The sequence below is a fragment of the Dipodomys ordii genome, unplaced genomic scaffold (assembly GCF_000151885.1).
Source record: "Dipodomys ordii isolate 6190 unplaced genomic scaffold, Dord_2.0 Scaffold40, whole genome shotgun sequence".
In the NCBI taxonomy this organism is placed as follows: Eukaryota; Metazoa; Chordata; class Mammalia; order Rodentia; family Heteromyidae; genus Dipodomys; species Dipodomys ordii.
In genome coordinates, this window is record NW_012267256.1 from 15302333 (window position 1) to 15318667 (window position 16335).

Below are 16335 nucleotides of genomic sequence, written 5' to 3' on the forward strand. Positions count from 1 at the left end.
CATATATATACCATATATATATATATATATATATATATATATATATATATATATAGTATAGAAATGCACAGAGAAAGCAATGTGTATCATAGGAGAAACACATTCTCCACTTGGCAGCATCCTTTTCTTCTTTCTTGGAGTCTTCAGCTCTACCACCTGGAGCCCACTCAACTACCAAGAACCAGTGTCACTCCTGTTGTCACTTGTGACAGTGGTCTAACAGCTTCATATCAAAAAGTCACTTCGAGCAGGCACTTTTATCATTTTTTTCTAAGAAAGAGACATTTCCAATATGTGATTTTTCTATCTCTATCATATATTAGCATCCTTGCTGTCTAGGATGCTCAGATTTTCTTTGTAAAGGTGAAAAGTCTGGAGGAGTTGAGAGCAGCTCTTTCCCATCTGTGCTGGTGATTCTAAGGAAGAAGGACAACTTTCCAAATGACAGCCACATGCTATGCAGGGCACCAACTTGGAGCACAACCCCTGCATCCAATGACTTGCAGCTCAGTGGCTCCACTCACCATTCAAGCCTTGTGGACCCTGTCACAGTTCCAAGCATTGACTCTAGTTTGCTTAAAATATATGAGAAGTTTTACTTTCCCTTGTGATGATAAAAACAATTCACATAGCTCCATTGGTTGTACCCACTCAGCTACACAAAAGGAGGAGATGCTGACTTCTTTTATATATTTTCATTTTCTTTAGATAATTGTACAAAGGAGTTACCATTCAACAGAGCAGTTTATAAGTACAGTGCCTCTTGATCAATCAGTCCTTTTAACATTCTCACCAACCACTTCAACCCCATCCCTTCCCTCACTTTTCTTCCTTTTGTCTCTGCAGTCCTTTTAGCTGATTGTCTCTATGGGAATGGTAGTCTTTTCTCTGATTGCTCATTATGTGCCTGCAGTCCAAGCGAATGCTATTCAATAACAACAAAAAACAACTTTCTTGCTTGTCTACATTTGTGGAGAGGTAATTGATCTGGAAAATGGATTTTTAATTACAAGACTGAATGTAGCAAATCACTCCTTAACCTGATATTCAACCTGTCAGAGAAGAAAATAAAACCATCTACTATGGGAAGAATTTTTGAGATCCTCAGAGAAAGTGTTTGGCACCTGTCAAACTTTAGTCATGTAAAAATGCTTTGTATAACCAAGAGAAAAATCAGAAATTAAAACTGTCACAGATGACTCAGTTATAGAGAGTAATAGACAAGAGACCAATATATTCAAGAAAGAGACAATATTGTCTGGCCAATATATTCAAGAAAGAGAAAAACAAGAGGATGAAAAAGAGGATTTGTGTCTGTATCTGTGTGTGCTGGATCAGAGGCTTGAAATGAGGGCCTGGGCTCTGTCCTTGAGTTTTCTTGCTCAAGGCTAGCATTCTACCACTTGAGCCACAGCTTCAGTTCCAGCTTTCTTTAGTGTTTAATTGGCGATAAGAGTTTCATGGAATTTATTGACCAACCACAGTCAGCCTCCTAAGAAGTTATGATTACAGGCATAACCACCAGAGCCTGCCTGAAAAAGAGGTTTTTTCCTTTTATGATTCCCTCTCACTATTATTATTATTATTATCATCATCATCATCATTATCATCATTAAATTTTATTATTATAATGGTGTTTACAGAGGGGTTATCTTTTCATAAGTCACGTAATGAGTACATTTCTTTTCACAATGGAACCTCTTCCTTCACTCAAAGACAGGATTTTTATGAGAGAACTGGCATTTATAAAATTGGGACAGATGTCAGTGGCTCACAATTGCAATCTTAACTACTCAGAAGGTTGAGATCTGAGGACTGAGGTTCAAAACCAGACTCAAAATGCAGAATCACACTTACTTAGATACTATATACACATAGACATACACTATTGAATACTAGCACATAAACTTCAAATGCTCACCATACTTCCAGATAACCCCAAGACCCACTACACAATAGAGTGCTAAAAATCCTACCATACTTCCTAAAAGCAAACTTCAAATATCACTGAAAATGCATACAAACTATGCATACATTTAATACATATCTTAAAAATATAAAACAATGATACAGGATATACATACTCAATCTTGCACTGCACAAATAGACATAAGGCCCCCAAGATCATTACTTTCAAAACCTCAAGCTTGACTGTCACAAAGCAGACCTTCATAAGATCCTTATGCTCCTTAGGGCACAGGTTTAGACTAGATACAAAATGAGGCTCACCTGTCATCACAAAGGATAGTTAGGGGGTTTCTCTGAAATGTTTGTCTGATGGTTTACATATCTCCACCACCTTGTTCACTTCAGTTACTATCATATGCCAAACCATGTTCAGAGATTTTGGAGATGTTGAATAGCTTTAGTCCCTGGGACAGGGAATCTTCAGAGACAGAAGCAAGTGGCTACAAATACAAATTTGGGGCCAAGTGCAAAGGAGAGAGTGTATTCTCAAGTACAATGTCTGTGAAGCCAGAACAAAATAGGTTTGGATTCCATTTTGTCCGGGAAATGTGTCAGCAACTCCCCTTGATCCTCTCAGGCTCAAATTGCAGGAACAACCCTCTACTGTAAATTCCAATAACTACATCTAATCAACAGATAACAGGAAAAACCCAAAGTTCCAGATGTTCCTACAAGTTAAAGAGAACTTGGTCACTGCTCAGATCATCTGCTTTAGCCAATCATTTCAAAGAGCATCAATTCCATAAACCAGCCAATCCCCAGTACCTGGTTGGTTCCTGCCACTGGTTATGCTAATCATCTTTTAGAATTATTTTATGACTTTTCCTGCGGTGTGATATGATTTTTTAAGTGTTGCAATGACGCATAGAAGTCCCTAAAAACCCTATAAAAACCCTGCTAGAAGAAGGGTCGGGGGTCTCAACTCTGACCTGCTGCATGGGTGATGGTTGTGAGTCCAGGCTCGAGCTTGTATTACATGACTCTCATGTGCTTACATTGGAATCGGCTCCTTGCTGGTCTTTGGGGATCCTTATCTGAAGATCTCCTAATGCTGCAATGTTCTCCTCAAGAGAAATCTGATATCTGTGCAAGAGGCTCACCTCTATTCTTACATGCGTTGGATATCTACTCAGGCAGTAGTGTAGGTAAAAGGCACAGGTTAGGTAAACTCTCTACCACAGAACCACACCTCCAGATCCCACTTCTTATTGAGGAGATTTTGTATAAATGGACACTGATTTTGTGTAAATAGACACTAATAACTTGGAACTCCCATGCCTTCCAATTTCTTGTGAACACCAACTTCTCTCCTACTTCTCCTGCAGCTAACTATTTCTTGACTTATTTTTCCAGTTGGGCTCCTTGATAGAAAAGAAATCCAGGATTCCTCCCTTGGTTTTTGTTGCTTTCGTAGGAACCAAGAGGCTGCTGTTCAGAGCAGCAGCTGCCATTCAGCCTGGTCAAGCTCAATATGTGGGTGGGGCCAAGGCAGTCGGCAGGTTTTCTCACTTAACCTCCTGGAGAGATGGCCCAAGAGCAACTATCAACTGCTTCTACTTGAGGATTTTAATGTAGACATTTTGAGCGACACTGTTGAACTCTGTGATATATTTCCAAAGAACAGACAGTAAAATGACATCGTTGCATTCACTAGCAACTGAGTAAACTTTCACAATCACTTTCTACACTTGAGAGTGAAACAAAAGGCTTCTTGTGCTTTAAGTTCTATAGAATGGAATTTGCATATATTGATTTTCAAATATATTAATGGGGAGTGAAAAAGATTATCTCCTAGGGAGAGAAGATAATTTTCAACAACAATGTTAGAAAAACCACCCAGATAACTACCCAGAAATTAATCAGATAAAGGAAATATTGAAATGCAATGGTAAAAGCTACAAAAGAAGGGAAAATAGGGTCAAAGCTTTATGGTAGAGGATTTGGTAATGGTTTTCAAATATAATAAAAATAACAATAGAGAAAACAGATAAATTGTATCCCATTATTATCAAAATTTTGTCCATTCAATGGATCTAGAATACAAACCAAACCCAAAAAAAAAAAAAAAAATGAAAAACAAAAAAACAAGAAAAAAAAAAAACCCAGAAAATACAACAAAACCATAAAAAACAGAACAACTACGATGAACAGAATAAAAATAAATAACAAACAAAAAAAAAAAAAAAAGAAGCACATCAAAAAACATCACATAAAAATAAACAACAAACAAAAAGAAATAACAATCAAAAGGAAATACCAGAACAAAGGAAAGAAAAGAACCACAAAAAGGAAAAAAAGAGAAAGAGAAAAAAAAAAAAAGAAAAAAGAAAAAAAAGAAAAAAAAAAAGAGAGAAAGAAAAAGACAGAAAAAGAAGGGAAAGAAAAAGAAAAAAAAACGAAAAAAAACAGAAGAAATGAAAACAACTGGAAACAAGGAGAACGAACCAGGGCCAGACAGGCCAAAAGGAGCCAAAAGGGTCTCACAATGCGGCGGAAAGAAAAGGAAAGGAAACAACACCGCCCATCACCTGCCTCCCAGGTGATGGGTGTGCCTGGGTCCCCGGAGACAGAGGTGGGCACTTGGCTGATAGGTTACTGAGTCTGTCAGTACAGTGCCTGGGACTGGGAATTTCCTGTGGGTCTGCCCCACCTGGGCCAACCCTATTCAGGCCTGGACCAGCCCAGCCAGAAGGAGGCCATGCCACGTAGGTCTCTGTGACCCTGTCCTGTGTCCTGTTTCCTGGCTCATCGCCAGTCATCATGGCCTCCCAATTCAGCTCTCCATTGGAGCTGAAATGGCTTGTTGGTATTGTTTTTGGTATTTCTTTCCTCTTTAGCATGTTTCCTAGCTGTGTTATGTGTATTTGCATGTTTCAGGCCTTTGTAACAGCTGGCGGCCTGCAGCCTGTTAACTGTATAATGAAGACTCTATTATTCTGTATTTTAAAATGTGGCTTCTGGGAAGATTCACCTTACACAACTTGTACAATGTTGGTGTTAATGAAAATGGTACATCTACTGTGGAAATTATAAAAAAATCAAGCATACAATTATATCTAGCACTACAACTTCCAAAGTACCAAAAGTAGAAATGTGAGTAGATATTTGTGCATTTATGATGATAAGAATATTAGTAATAGTGTGAAAATGCCCAAACAATTCAAACACCCAAATAAACAAGAAATGGCTCTATGCATAATAAAATATTACTCAGCCTTAAAAGAAAGGATACTCTACAACATGGATCTAGTTAATATTATGCTAAATGACCTATAGAAAGACAAAAAGACAAATACTGTGTTCTACTCATGCAGTATTAGTCTATTCTTTATGGCTGTAGCAGAATACAACAGATTGTGTATGTAATTTATCATGAGAAGAATACTGCTTTGCAGATGTGGAGACTTAGAAACTCACTATCAAGATGCCAGCATCTGGAAAGGGGCTTCTCTTGGTCTTATACCCTGAGAGAGGGTATCATATTGCAGAAGGGCCGAGGATGAATATGAGAGACAAAAGTGGATCTGATCTTGTCAGAGGGCTGAATAGGGCTGAGTCTGGGTCATGAGTATCTAGTTACAGTTCAAAAGGTAGGGAATGGGCTGGGAAGGTGACTCAGCAGTAAAGTGCTGGCCCCACATTCATGAGGTCTTGAGTTCGATTCCTCAGGACCACATAAACAGAAAAAGCCAGAAGTGGCGATGTGGCTCAAGTGGTAGATTGTTACCTTTGAGCTGAAGAGCATATGGACAGCATCCAGGCTTAGAGTTCAAGCCCCATGACTGACCAAAACAAAACAAAAAACAGTGGGGAGGACCTCAGGTCAGTTAGCAGACCTGAGACTTTAAATCCTGAGTTAGATATCAGGAACAGGAGCTTTTAGGACAGTGGTCTTTAGAGAGTTACACTGCAGAGTGAACCTGCATAGCTTCAATCTCAGGTGAGCATCCCACAGAGGCATGGTGGGAACAGGGGATGGAATAGGGATCCTTTCAGGAACAAGATCCCAAGTAGACACAACCTCCAGGAACAAGAGCTTCTGCCCTAACACTGGCACTGGGGACATCAGAGAAGGATGGCAGGGCTGGGGTTCTGTGGAGGAATGAAACCCACGGTGGCTACAAGATCACTTAGAAGATCTCAGGTTGTACAGTTCAGTCAGGCTCAGGGTCTAGTCTAGTTGGATAGGGCAGGTGCATCCCTGCAAACTGCATTGTGATGCCCATTCCTTCTTGTCTATTACAACCAAGTAACATCCTCCAACTCTTTTTTTTTTTTGTTTTTTGATTTTGGGTCCTGTCATGGGGCCTGAACTCTGGGCCTGGGTGCTGTCCCTCAGCTCTTCAGCTCAAGGCTAGCACTCTACCACTTGAGTCACAGCGCCACTTCCGGCTTTTTTCTTTTGTTGCTTATGTGGTGTTGAGAAATCAAACCCAGGGCCTCAAGCATGCAAGGCAAGCACTCTACCACTGAGCCACCTTCCCAGCCCCCGTCCTCCAACTCTTAAGAATATGTGCAGAGGGTGAAACAGATGGTATATACTTGGACAGTCACTACCCAGAGTTCCACATGCACTGACCCAAATCTGAGCCTGGAGCTCCACAGGCTGACTGCTCCTGACCAGGTGCTTGTACTGGGGGTTCAGACTTGCATTTGCTTGAGTACATGACCATGTACTCATGAATGGCACAGCAGGTTGTGACATTGGAGGCTGTTGTGTGAAACTGTGGCAATGTGGGGTGCTGTCTTCCCAGTTTGTCTAGGAGGACTATTCCAGAAGTTTTCACTCAAGAAGGAGAGATGCCAAGGCACAACACATCTTCTGCCTGATGTGTATTGGTCATAAAAATGTCAGTGGTCTCCGAGCTCTTGGGAATATGATTGCCCCTACTAAGATCACATATCTCATTCAGTGAGATTTTTGCCTGAATGACACAACTTGAACCAACCATTTTCCTTGCACACTTTGCTTTAACCCCTAGAGCTCTGGGCAGGATACCCTTCATGTTAATCGCTTGACCTCATTTCTCCAGTTGTTTCTTTAAGTCAAGCCACATCCTTAAACCTTTACATAGCTTTAGATAAATATTTGAAAGAGTAGTTTGAATATTTCAATCAAAGAAGGTTTCTAGAAAGCATGAGTCACGAGATCCCAGCTTCCTTCCCTTTCTAGGCTTTACAATATGGATCTTTCTCTGTGGCTGGTCATCCTTTGCTAGGAAATGGCCTCAGCTGTTCCATTGTGTGATCCCACTTTGCATGGATAATGGATGGAGTGGGAGACAAAGGAGAGGAAAAGCTACGGTACAATGGGTGTAATATCACAATGTTCAGAGGAACCCCAGAGACAAGATTCTTGCTGATGGAACTTCATAGCCAGAGAGTAGCTTCTGAAAGCCAGGTCTTAGAAAGGCATTAACCTAATGTTAGTCATAGAGCACAATACGGGGAGACATCCTGCTCTTTTCTGACTATAAAGAATAGCTTCCAAAAGTGCACCACATCCTGGCCAGAGTCTTTCTCCAGCTTTTTCAGCAGGTTCATTTAGTAAACAGGGCTGGGATTAAATAGAAAAAGCAATTATTACTTGTACTCTTTCCTAAGATGAAGAGGGACAGAAGAGAGCACTATGGGAGGCAGACATGAAAATAATTGAATTGCACAATGCAGAATACAGCCAAGGGAAACATGGCTTCACCTTGTCAATGAATGCCTTGGGATTCATGGCAAGTGTCATGTGCATTGCTTACCACTTGCTTCTTTCAATTCTACACAAAATGGTCTTAGTTTTCAATATTTCCTTTACTGTTCTTGGAAGACCACCAAGGAATTCAAACAGGAAAGGTATGTCTCAGCCCGATGAGCACAATGAGGGACAGATATATCTGGAACTTATATTTGGTGAGCTGCTGGCATCTGTGGACTGGAGAGAGAAAAACCATGTGACTACTGTGCAGTCTCAGGTGTCACATGGTCACAGTAGACCCTTTCACTGCCCATAGGAAAGCCAGGAATAGATGTCACTTGCCTTTGCAGAGTCTGGGTGACATGGGGTTCATTTTTCTTTCTGAGGGATGTTCAACATAGTTGCTGATGTCACTATCTTGCTATTTGCTTTGTGTATGACAGTCTTGTTCTCTTATCAGGATAGGTGTAGTTCTTGTTGGGCTTTTAACACAATTGGTACACCAGAAGGACAAAAGTTCCAGAAAACTTCTGATTCCCCCAATGAGCAGAACCTGTTGAACTGTTCTGGTCCTCAACACAACTGGGCTGCAGGAGTGGCCAAATAGATATTTCTTTCCAATATGTCAAGGAAAATGGAGGCATGATTCAGAGGACCTCTACCCATTGGATAATTACCCACAGGGTAATTGCTGCTCTTTAACTTTGTTGTCATTCTTGCTTGGATTTTAATGAACCAACTTCAGAGAAAAGATGTCTTCTTCTGAATTGCAACTTCTAGCTGTCAACTGTGTGGTCTGTGCTATAATCAATAGCCTTTCAGAGTTCTGTGATTTAGCAGTTAAATATGGGTTATCTTAGGTCTATGTAACATAAAGTATAGTCTGATATTCTGTATCTAATGGATCTGTCCATTGTGGATGATTTGTATGAACTGCTATTGGTAGAATAACCCATTAAAGAAATATGAGAAGATTTTCTGTTTCAAATCAAGTATTAGCATTGTGTGGCCCATGACACAGGGATCTCTACACAGAACACTTATTTCTATTGTGACTCTTGTCTGATCTGTATCCAGTTTATGTTGACATCACTTTGGCAGTTAAATGCCTGTTCTTTCCCCAGAGAAACCCCTCTCCCCCGGATTAACCCTTGCTTTTCCAAAGAGAAGATGTAAATTCAATATACTACTGCAATAGGAACTAAGTTCAAAGAGAATGAGAATGAATCAGTAGGGTCTATTGCTAGAATATTGGAGGAAAACACTAAGAGTCCAGAAGGGGGCAGAGCAGTTTTGTGTGTGTGTGTACATATGTGTGTTTATAGAATAGTGTGTGGGTCATTTTTAAATCATGAGCAATGCCTGTTAGCATGCCCTCCTCCATTTTGGCTTGATATCCTCCATCTCATGTCCTCAGCCCCTCCCACAAAGCTAGTTGATCTGGCCAGGCCTAACTACAACGGGCTGTTCTGCCCTGGTTTTCCTTTCACGTCACTGCCTGGAATCACGTGTTATCTACAGCATGCAGCTGCAACCATAATTTGTAGCCCCACCATAATGGAATTCCTTGCCTTCATCTACCTCACATACTCCACAAACCAGACCACAAAGCATTCCCTGCTTCCAGGCCCCTGGCCCTAGAAGGCAACCTTACACAAAGACAGGCTGCTGTCCCTGAGAGGGTCAGCTTGTCAGCTTGATGACATTGAAGCTTGTTGTTCATGACTTGGTATCCACGTGGTCTTCTGGGCTGAGGTGTTCATTGGTGCTGTCAGTCAGATCTAGGATCCCCCAGTGGTCCTTGCTCTTCCCCTCAGGAAATTTGAGCAGCCCAAGGGAACTGGTGGCAATCTCAGATCCACCCAAATGACCACTGAGGTGATTTCCTCCTGACCAATTGCTTTGTTTACATCCACCAGTGACCAATCTGACATTTTTTCTGGGTGAGTGACCATTCAGTGTCAGGGATTGGAGTTCACAAGGGTGAAAACCTGGTACTGAGTTCTGAGCCTTTCCTCGGAGGCTTAGGCCTCTAGAAGGTTGGTATAGGCCAGGTGAACAAATAATTGCACGGGACTGGCCCCTCTTATTGCATCCCTTTGTGGTCAGGATGCAGCAATTGTGGGTGATGACCCCTCTTGCTGCCTGCTCCCTCTGTTAGTTGACCAGAGTCCCACTGGGGATGCCCATGGATCTCTAGCATCAACTCAACTCTGCACACTCACCATGGGAGGGGCCCAATCCCAAATTCCTCAGGATTTCCCTCTGGGCTGCCTTTTACACAAACTAGAGGCCATTAAGCTTTTGCCTGATGTTAATCCTCATGGGTTTAGATGCTTATATAATCAACTTGAGCCCCAGTATTCACTGGACAATGAGTAATCCTGGCCTTTTCATGGGACACTGGACCCTGATACTTTATGGAACCTATATAATTTCTGCAAGCACTCAGACAAATGGAAGGAAATCATCTAAGTACAAGATTTGCCTCTCTCTCTGCCTCTGTGCTTGTGCCCTTGAGAGGTGAGACATGGACAGGGTCACAGGACCCCCCCCCCCTTATCAAGGTTAGCCATTCTGGCTTACTATTTTCTTAGCTAAAATTATCTGTCTCTCCACTGCTCACCTTCTTCCTAAGCCTTTTTCCACTTTTGGTCCAGTAACTACATTCTTCCCCTTTGCAGTCAGCAAACTGACTGTCCTCTTTAAGCCATCCCTACCTGAGAGGTTCAGCTTGTTAGCTTTCTGACACTAAACTTTGCTGTAAGTGACTTGTGCCTCCCCCTGTACTTGCTCGCCTGTATGGCTGACCCAAGGTGGGGTGGTTGCAAGCCTCAAAAGGTAAAGCAACTGTGGCTTTAAATGTAGTCACTGCAACAGGCTAATGGCCCTGCTTGAACTCCATCACTGACAGTCCCTGGCCAGCAAACACATCGAAGCCAGCTTCTCCTTTTTACTTCTCAATCCTTCTCTCACCCAAAAATCCCATAAGGGGAGCAGTTATATGTCATACCTCAAATAAACCAGTCCTTTATCTTTCCTGGGTCTACTCACTTCAGAATCTGGATGCTTAATTTCTGTTTTTTGGTTTTTTGGCTGTTTTTTTTTTGGTCCAGTTGTGGGGCCTGAACTCTGGGCCTGGGCGCTGTCTCTCCGCTCTTCAGCTCAAGGCTAGTGCTCTACCACTTGCGCCACAGTGCCACTTCCGGCTTTTTTCTTTTTGCTTATGTGGTGCTGAGGAATCGAACCCAGGGCCTCAGGCATGCAAGGCAAGCGCTCTACCAATGAGCCACCTTCCTAGCCCTGGATGCTTAATTTCTTCCTTCAGGCAAAACTCCTCTATGAGCTTGCTACAGGCCCCTTGGAGGAACTCTTCTCTCCCCCAGTTCTCTACAGGCCCTGGAGATCCATAACTGCCTAGGAAGAGACAAAGGCCACATGGTGGGTTTTCACATGACCCCCACTCTTCCACCAAGCTTACTTTAAAGGTCAATTTATATGCTAATATGTCTCATTCCCAAAATTGTTTTAAAAATATTTGTTGTACATTGGTGTTGCTTTTCATTTTTAGCATAAACCATGCGGTTCTATCATGCAATAGGCATTAACATATTTTGCCACTGGAATTCCAGGAAACGTATGGCCAATTTTTATTTTTTCTAAAAAACTTAAAGGTGCCTTTAAATTTTGTGCACAAGTATGTGTGTAAACATGTCAAAGTAATTTTATTGTAATACATAAAAGTTGTCATCATGGTGTAAGATCATTTGCTTTTCTCACAGATGGCCTGACATTTTCAATATGCACACTTAAAATTTTTTTAAATTAAAACTCTAAAAATCAATATGACTTCTTAAAGCTGCCTAATCAAGTGTCCTATTCACTCACATTAGAAAGGTAAAACTAAAGTTTAAGAGTTGCTCATAAGTTTTCTTCCAACTGCTAGAAGTTAATTACAATGCTCATCCTTTCTGTAAACTCGACTCTTCCTGATTTCTTCCTTGTTATCCCTTGAGGAGAAGCTGAGAAAGTTCAGAGAGTGACTCTGCCGTGGTTCCTTCCTTTCACAGAACAAGCTCCGGGCAGCTCTGGACAAGCTGAGGAAGAACAAGGAAGAATCTGAGAAGTGGAATGCTGAACTCCAACAAGACAAATTTCTTGGCAGACTCAAATACAGGGCAAGATACAAAATGTTCAGGCTGATTTTACACAGTGGAGAGGCATCCTGGACACTGAGGAGGAGAAAGTACTGCAAAAGCTGAAAAGGGAGGAGGAAGATGGTTTGCAAACCCTGGCAGTGTCAGAAAATGAGCTGATCCAGCAAAAAGAGTGGGTAACTGAGCTCATCTCAGATGTGGAGCGTCTTTTAGAAGGGTCCACAGTGGAGATGCTGCAGGATGTGAGTACCATCATAAGAAGATGTAAGCTCTTGACAATGAAGAAACCAATACCTTTCCCCAAGAAAGAATAGACAGTGTCTATTCTGGTGTGAGAGGAGTGCTATAAGCGTTTCAAGAGCTGACTGATGCCCGCCAATACTGGGTGCAGTTGAGAGTGACTACAAATGACAATTCGAGAATTGACATTTCTAAGGATCAAAGAAAAATAAGATACCGGTATACTCCTGTCTTTTTCACACAACCTTTGTCAATTTCTAGAGATCATTATTTCCCTGCTCAGAATGTTCATAACAAAATTTTAGGTTTTTCACAAAATGCATTTCAATTGCCAGGAAATAATTTACCTCTCCTAGGAGTCCTAGGTGCCCTCGTAATCAAATCATGGAAGCACTACTGGGAGGTAAGTGTGTCTAAGAAAACATCCTGGCACCTGGGGTTAAGTGATGGAAGACACTTCTGACGCAGGCCAAGTCATGATCATACTATTTATGAAGTTCCCCGACCAAAAATTGGTTACTGGATTATAGGGATGGAGAATAAATCTGAGTATGAAGCTTTTGGGGAGGGTCCTACCACCCATTCTCCTTTGTCCTTGCCCCTGTCTTTGCTTGTCGCTCTTGAACATGTTGGGGTTTTTGTAGACTACCAGGCTGGCTCAGTCTCATTTTACAGCACTACGTACAATGCATTTCTCATCTACAAGTCCACTAACTGTGCCTTTACCTGTGAAGTGTATCCATATTTCACTCCTTTACAATGTTCAGAACCTATGACTCTATGCTGATCCAGCTCTTAAGCCTTTTTACCCCCTTCGACATTTCTGTGCACTGTCCCTGGTCCTGATGTGTGTTTCATGCATCTGTGCCCCTCTGTGCCTCTTGAAACATCTTTTCCTCCTTACTTGAGTCTTTCTGATTCAATGTCCTTCACTTATAACTAGGATGTACACCTTTCAATGGGCCAGATTTGTTTGGGAGATAATCTTATGTCATCATTCCTAATATCACAGCCCTTTTCTCTCTGCCATTGCAGAAAATGCAGAGTTGTTTCAACAAGGTTTTTGTGTCATTGAAAGACTATATATATAGGAATCACTCCATTAAAGAATGAGCCCTTAGCAGTGTCTTAGCTTTACTCTCAGACTCTTTATTCATCAAGGAGAAAAGTGTCACAAATGATCTAGACCAAGAAGCAGACTATGTGTGCATTGTAGTTTTAACTCATATCCCCTCTCCCCATGTATTTGCTGGATTAAAATATTGAAATGTTGTGTTTATTTTCTGGCAAGTTTCATATAAACAATTTAACTTACACATTAGAACTTTATAAGAAAGTAAGCTCTGTATTAAACATCTATTTAACTCTAAAAAAAAAGAGTTGCTCATAAAAAATAAAAATAAAAAAAGAGTTGCTCAAGATCAAGATTTAGAACTTAACTAGCACAATGAAAATTTTCTCTCAATTATCTGAGAAAACACACTGAATTCAGAAACACATTTTCAAAAAATAATAAACAAATTGAACGATGTAATTACAAATGCATCTGCCTTCATTTTCAATTCAGCTGGTCATAGAATATTCACAAGGAAGACTTTGCAATATGCATTCCCTTCATGAAAGCAGAAGAGGTTTGAAGCATTCTTCACACCGTAACTGGTATGGTCAGGTGGATAAACAGTCAGGATGTGTCTCACTCATGGCACTGTTTCTCTTTCAGTGTGTCTGTTTCTTTTGGTGAACTGTGGTAGGCAGGCAAGGGCAGGCCGTGGCAGGTGGCAGGTGGCGGCACACAGCAGCAGTTGGAATGGCATGCTGCAGCTGAGTTGAGGTCTGTGGGCAGGAATGGGAGCCAGGACACAAACTACAGGTGGGGCCCTGCAATGGCTTGAGCTGCCCAATCAGGTCCAGCCCCGGGTACAACTCCCTCTTGTGGTCTCTGCATGCTCAGAACCATGAGCCATAGGATCCTCTGGATCTGGGACAGAACCTAGGCCCTGGCCCTGGCCAATCCTCGACTTCTGGTCCTGCAGTCCTGGGAGACTTACCTGGCCACTCATCCAGGGATTCTCTGAGACCTCGGCCAGCTCTTGGCTCCAAGCTGCCCTGAGAAGCAGGTGGTTCCTCAACTACTCATCCTCGTGTGCCTGGAGACCTTTCTTGGCCCTCAGCTGCTCAGCCCAGCTATTTTAAGATCTGTCCCCAGTCCTTTACCCAGGTTTTCCCTGAGACCCTTATTGACTATTATTCTGTTCTCCAGGGCTTCCTGGAGATCTCAGCAGGCACTTGTACCCTTAACCTGGGCTTCCCTGAGACCACCTCAGCACTCAGTCCCTAGTTACAAGCTGCCCTGAGACCCTGGTGTACTCTTAGCCCCTTGCCTCATGCCTCAATGAGATTCAAGCAGCCTACAGCTTGAGCTACCTAAAGACTTCCCTGGCCCCAGGCCATCCTGAGACCTACCAGATCCTCAGCCCTCACCTCACCTTGCTCACAAGACACTGCAGGGACCAGGCTTTGCCAAGACCTGGGTAGGCCCTAGTACTTATTCACAGTGACTGAAGAAGAAAAGGGAGAATCAGAATAATCCTACAAGCTAGTCAAAATGAATTAGACTGCATGTCAGAATGTTTTTGATACAGCAAGAGTGCCACTAAGGGAAGAAACTTAGTATAGCTGCGTGTATGTACATTGGAGAGAAAAAATCAGGAGTATGAGAAGAGAAAGTGAGATCACAAAAAGATTAATGATAAACCTAAAAGTGAGAAAAGAATAAAAATGCAAAATGAACAAATATAAACAACTAGTGAGGAGGAGGAATCAAATGAATACTGAAAAAACTGTGCAAAGTCTTGATGAAACAAATTTTGAAAAATAAGCTTTGTAACCCAGTAGCATTTGTCAAAAAGAAGAATCATGACTCAAATTAATATTAAAATTAAAAAAGGGAATACCACAATACATCTCAATGAAAACCAAAGAATCAGGAGGAAATACTTATGCTTAAAATCAAATGCCAGGAAGTGAATATGTTCCTAGATCTACCTTTTATTTTGACCTTCCTAAAATGTACCAAGAGGAAATAGTCACTTCAACAATTAGATGGATGTAGTAATGAAGAGTTGTCAAAACCAAAAAGGCCAGGTCTAGATGGATTCACTACCAATCTATGAGAACCATAGGGAGTAACAAACACTGTTCGGATGCCCAGATCAGCAGCTGCCTCTGCCTCCCAATCAGTGCTGGCATGCCATGCATCTCCAACACTGCCACTTCTGTGTTGTGTTCCTTGTCTTTCCATGTCTTGTCATTATCTAAGTGCACTAGCAATGAGTGATTTTACTTATCCAAGGACATTCAGTAACAATGAGACATGCAAGACACTATGTGGAAAACGAACTTTATAACTTTGGTTGGTGGGGTAGGGGGAGGAGTTGGGAAAGGAAGGGATAGAACAGGAAAAACAAAGGAGGGGATAACAATGCTTGATAGGAAATGTACTCATTACCTTATCATTAACTGTAACCATCTGTACAGTATGCTTACAGTCAAAAAGAACAATCAGACACCTACAAGCATGTCCACATGCTTGATGACATTCTAGGTAGCATAAACTGGAGGGACTCCTTGTACAAGTAGGGATATAGGAGAGGTGGTGAGGGAAACAGTTTTGCCTCCAGTGCCACATCTCTTTGATAGTTGGGACAGATTGAACACAGCAGTGTCCTCCCAGACAAGCCCAGGGACAGTTGACTAGGGTGAGTGGGTAGAATTGTGTACAGCTGTATTTGTGCTCTTCTTGGCAAGTGTTTGTACACAGGGCACCTTTGAGAATGTCTTATGTGAAGGTACAATTCAGGTGAAGGTACCTGTAGAGGAGATGACCTCACTTCCTTGATGAAGGGTCAGGTAGAACTCAGAACCCTGTTGCCTAGGTAGCCAGAATCCACAACAGCCCCAGCCAGTTCACTGGTGCTGAGGCTGTGGAGAAAGCAAGATATATCCTGCTGTTTGGTGTCTCCCAAGTTGTTTTGGCTCATGCATAATGGAAGACCAAAGAAGGGGCTTCACCCATGTCTGGAGATGCTGGGTTATCCCCAAACCCAATAATCCTGAGAGATTATCCCAGGTGAACACAAAGCTGATAGAGTGTCAGTTAAAGGATAGCCAGCCAATCCCTGATCATCACCAATTTTCTCTCTCTCTCTCTGTTTGTGTGTGTGTGTGTCTTTGTGTGTGTGTGTGTGTGTGTGACAACCCTTTCTCTAGGTTGTATCTCTATAC

General features: G+C 41.9%; 2 protein-coding genes across 2 annotated transcripts in view; both read left to right on the forward strand.

Annotated features, from left to right (window-relative positions):
• The window catches only part of LOC105987222 (spermatogenesis-associated protein 31A6-like), a 31432-nt gene extending 18594 nt beyond the window's left edge, over positions 1-12838 (forward strand). The window contains 6 exon segments of the mRNA XM_013018416.1: positions 3322-3441; positions 11725-11797; positions 11800-12099; positions 12102-12142; positions 12203-12270; positions 12520-12838. Of these exon segments, the coding sequence (XP_012873870.1) occupies positions 3322-3441; positions 11725-11797; positions 11800-12099; positions 12102-12142; positions 12203-12270; positions 12520-12838 (921 nt within the window).
• Positions 12839-15884: 3046 nt separating this feature from the next.
• Positions 15885-16335, forward strand: part of LOC105987223 (ral guanine nucleotide dissociation stimulator-like) — a 109384-nt gene continuing 108933 nt past the window's right edge. The window contains 1 exon segment of the mRNA XM_013018417.1: positions 15885-15899. Within this exon segment, the coding sequence (XP_012873871.1) occupies positions 15885-15899 (15 nt within the window).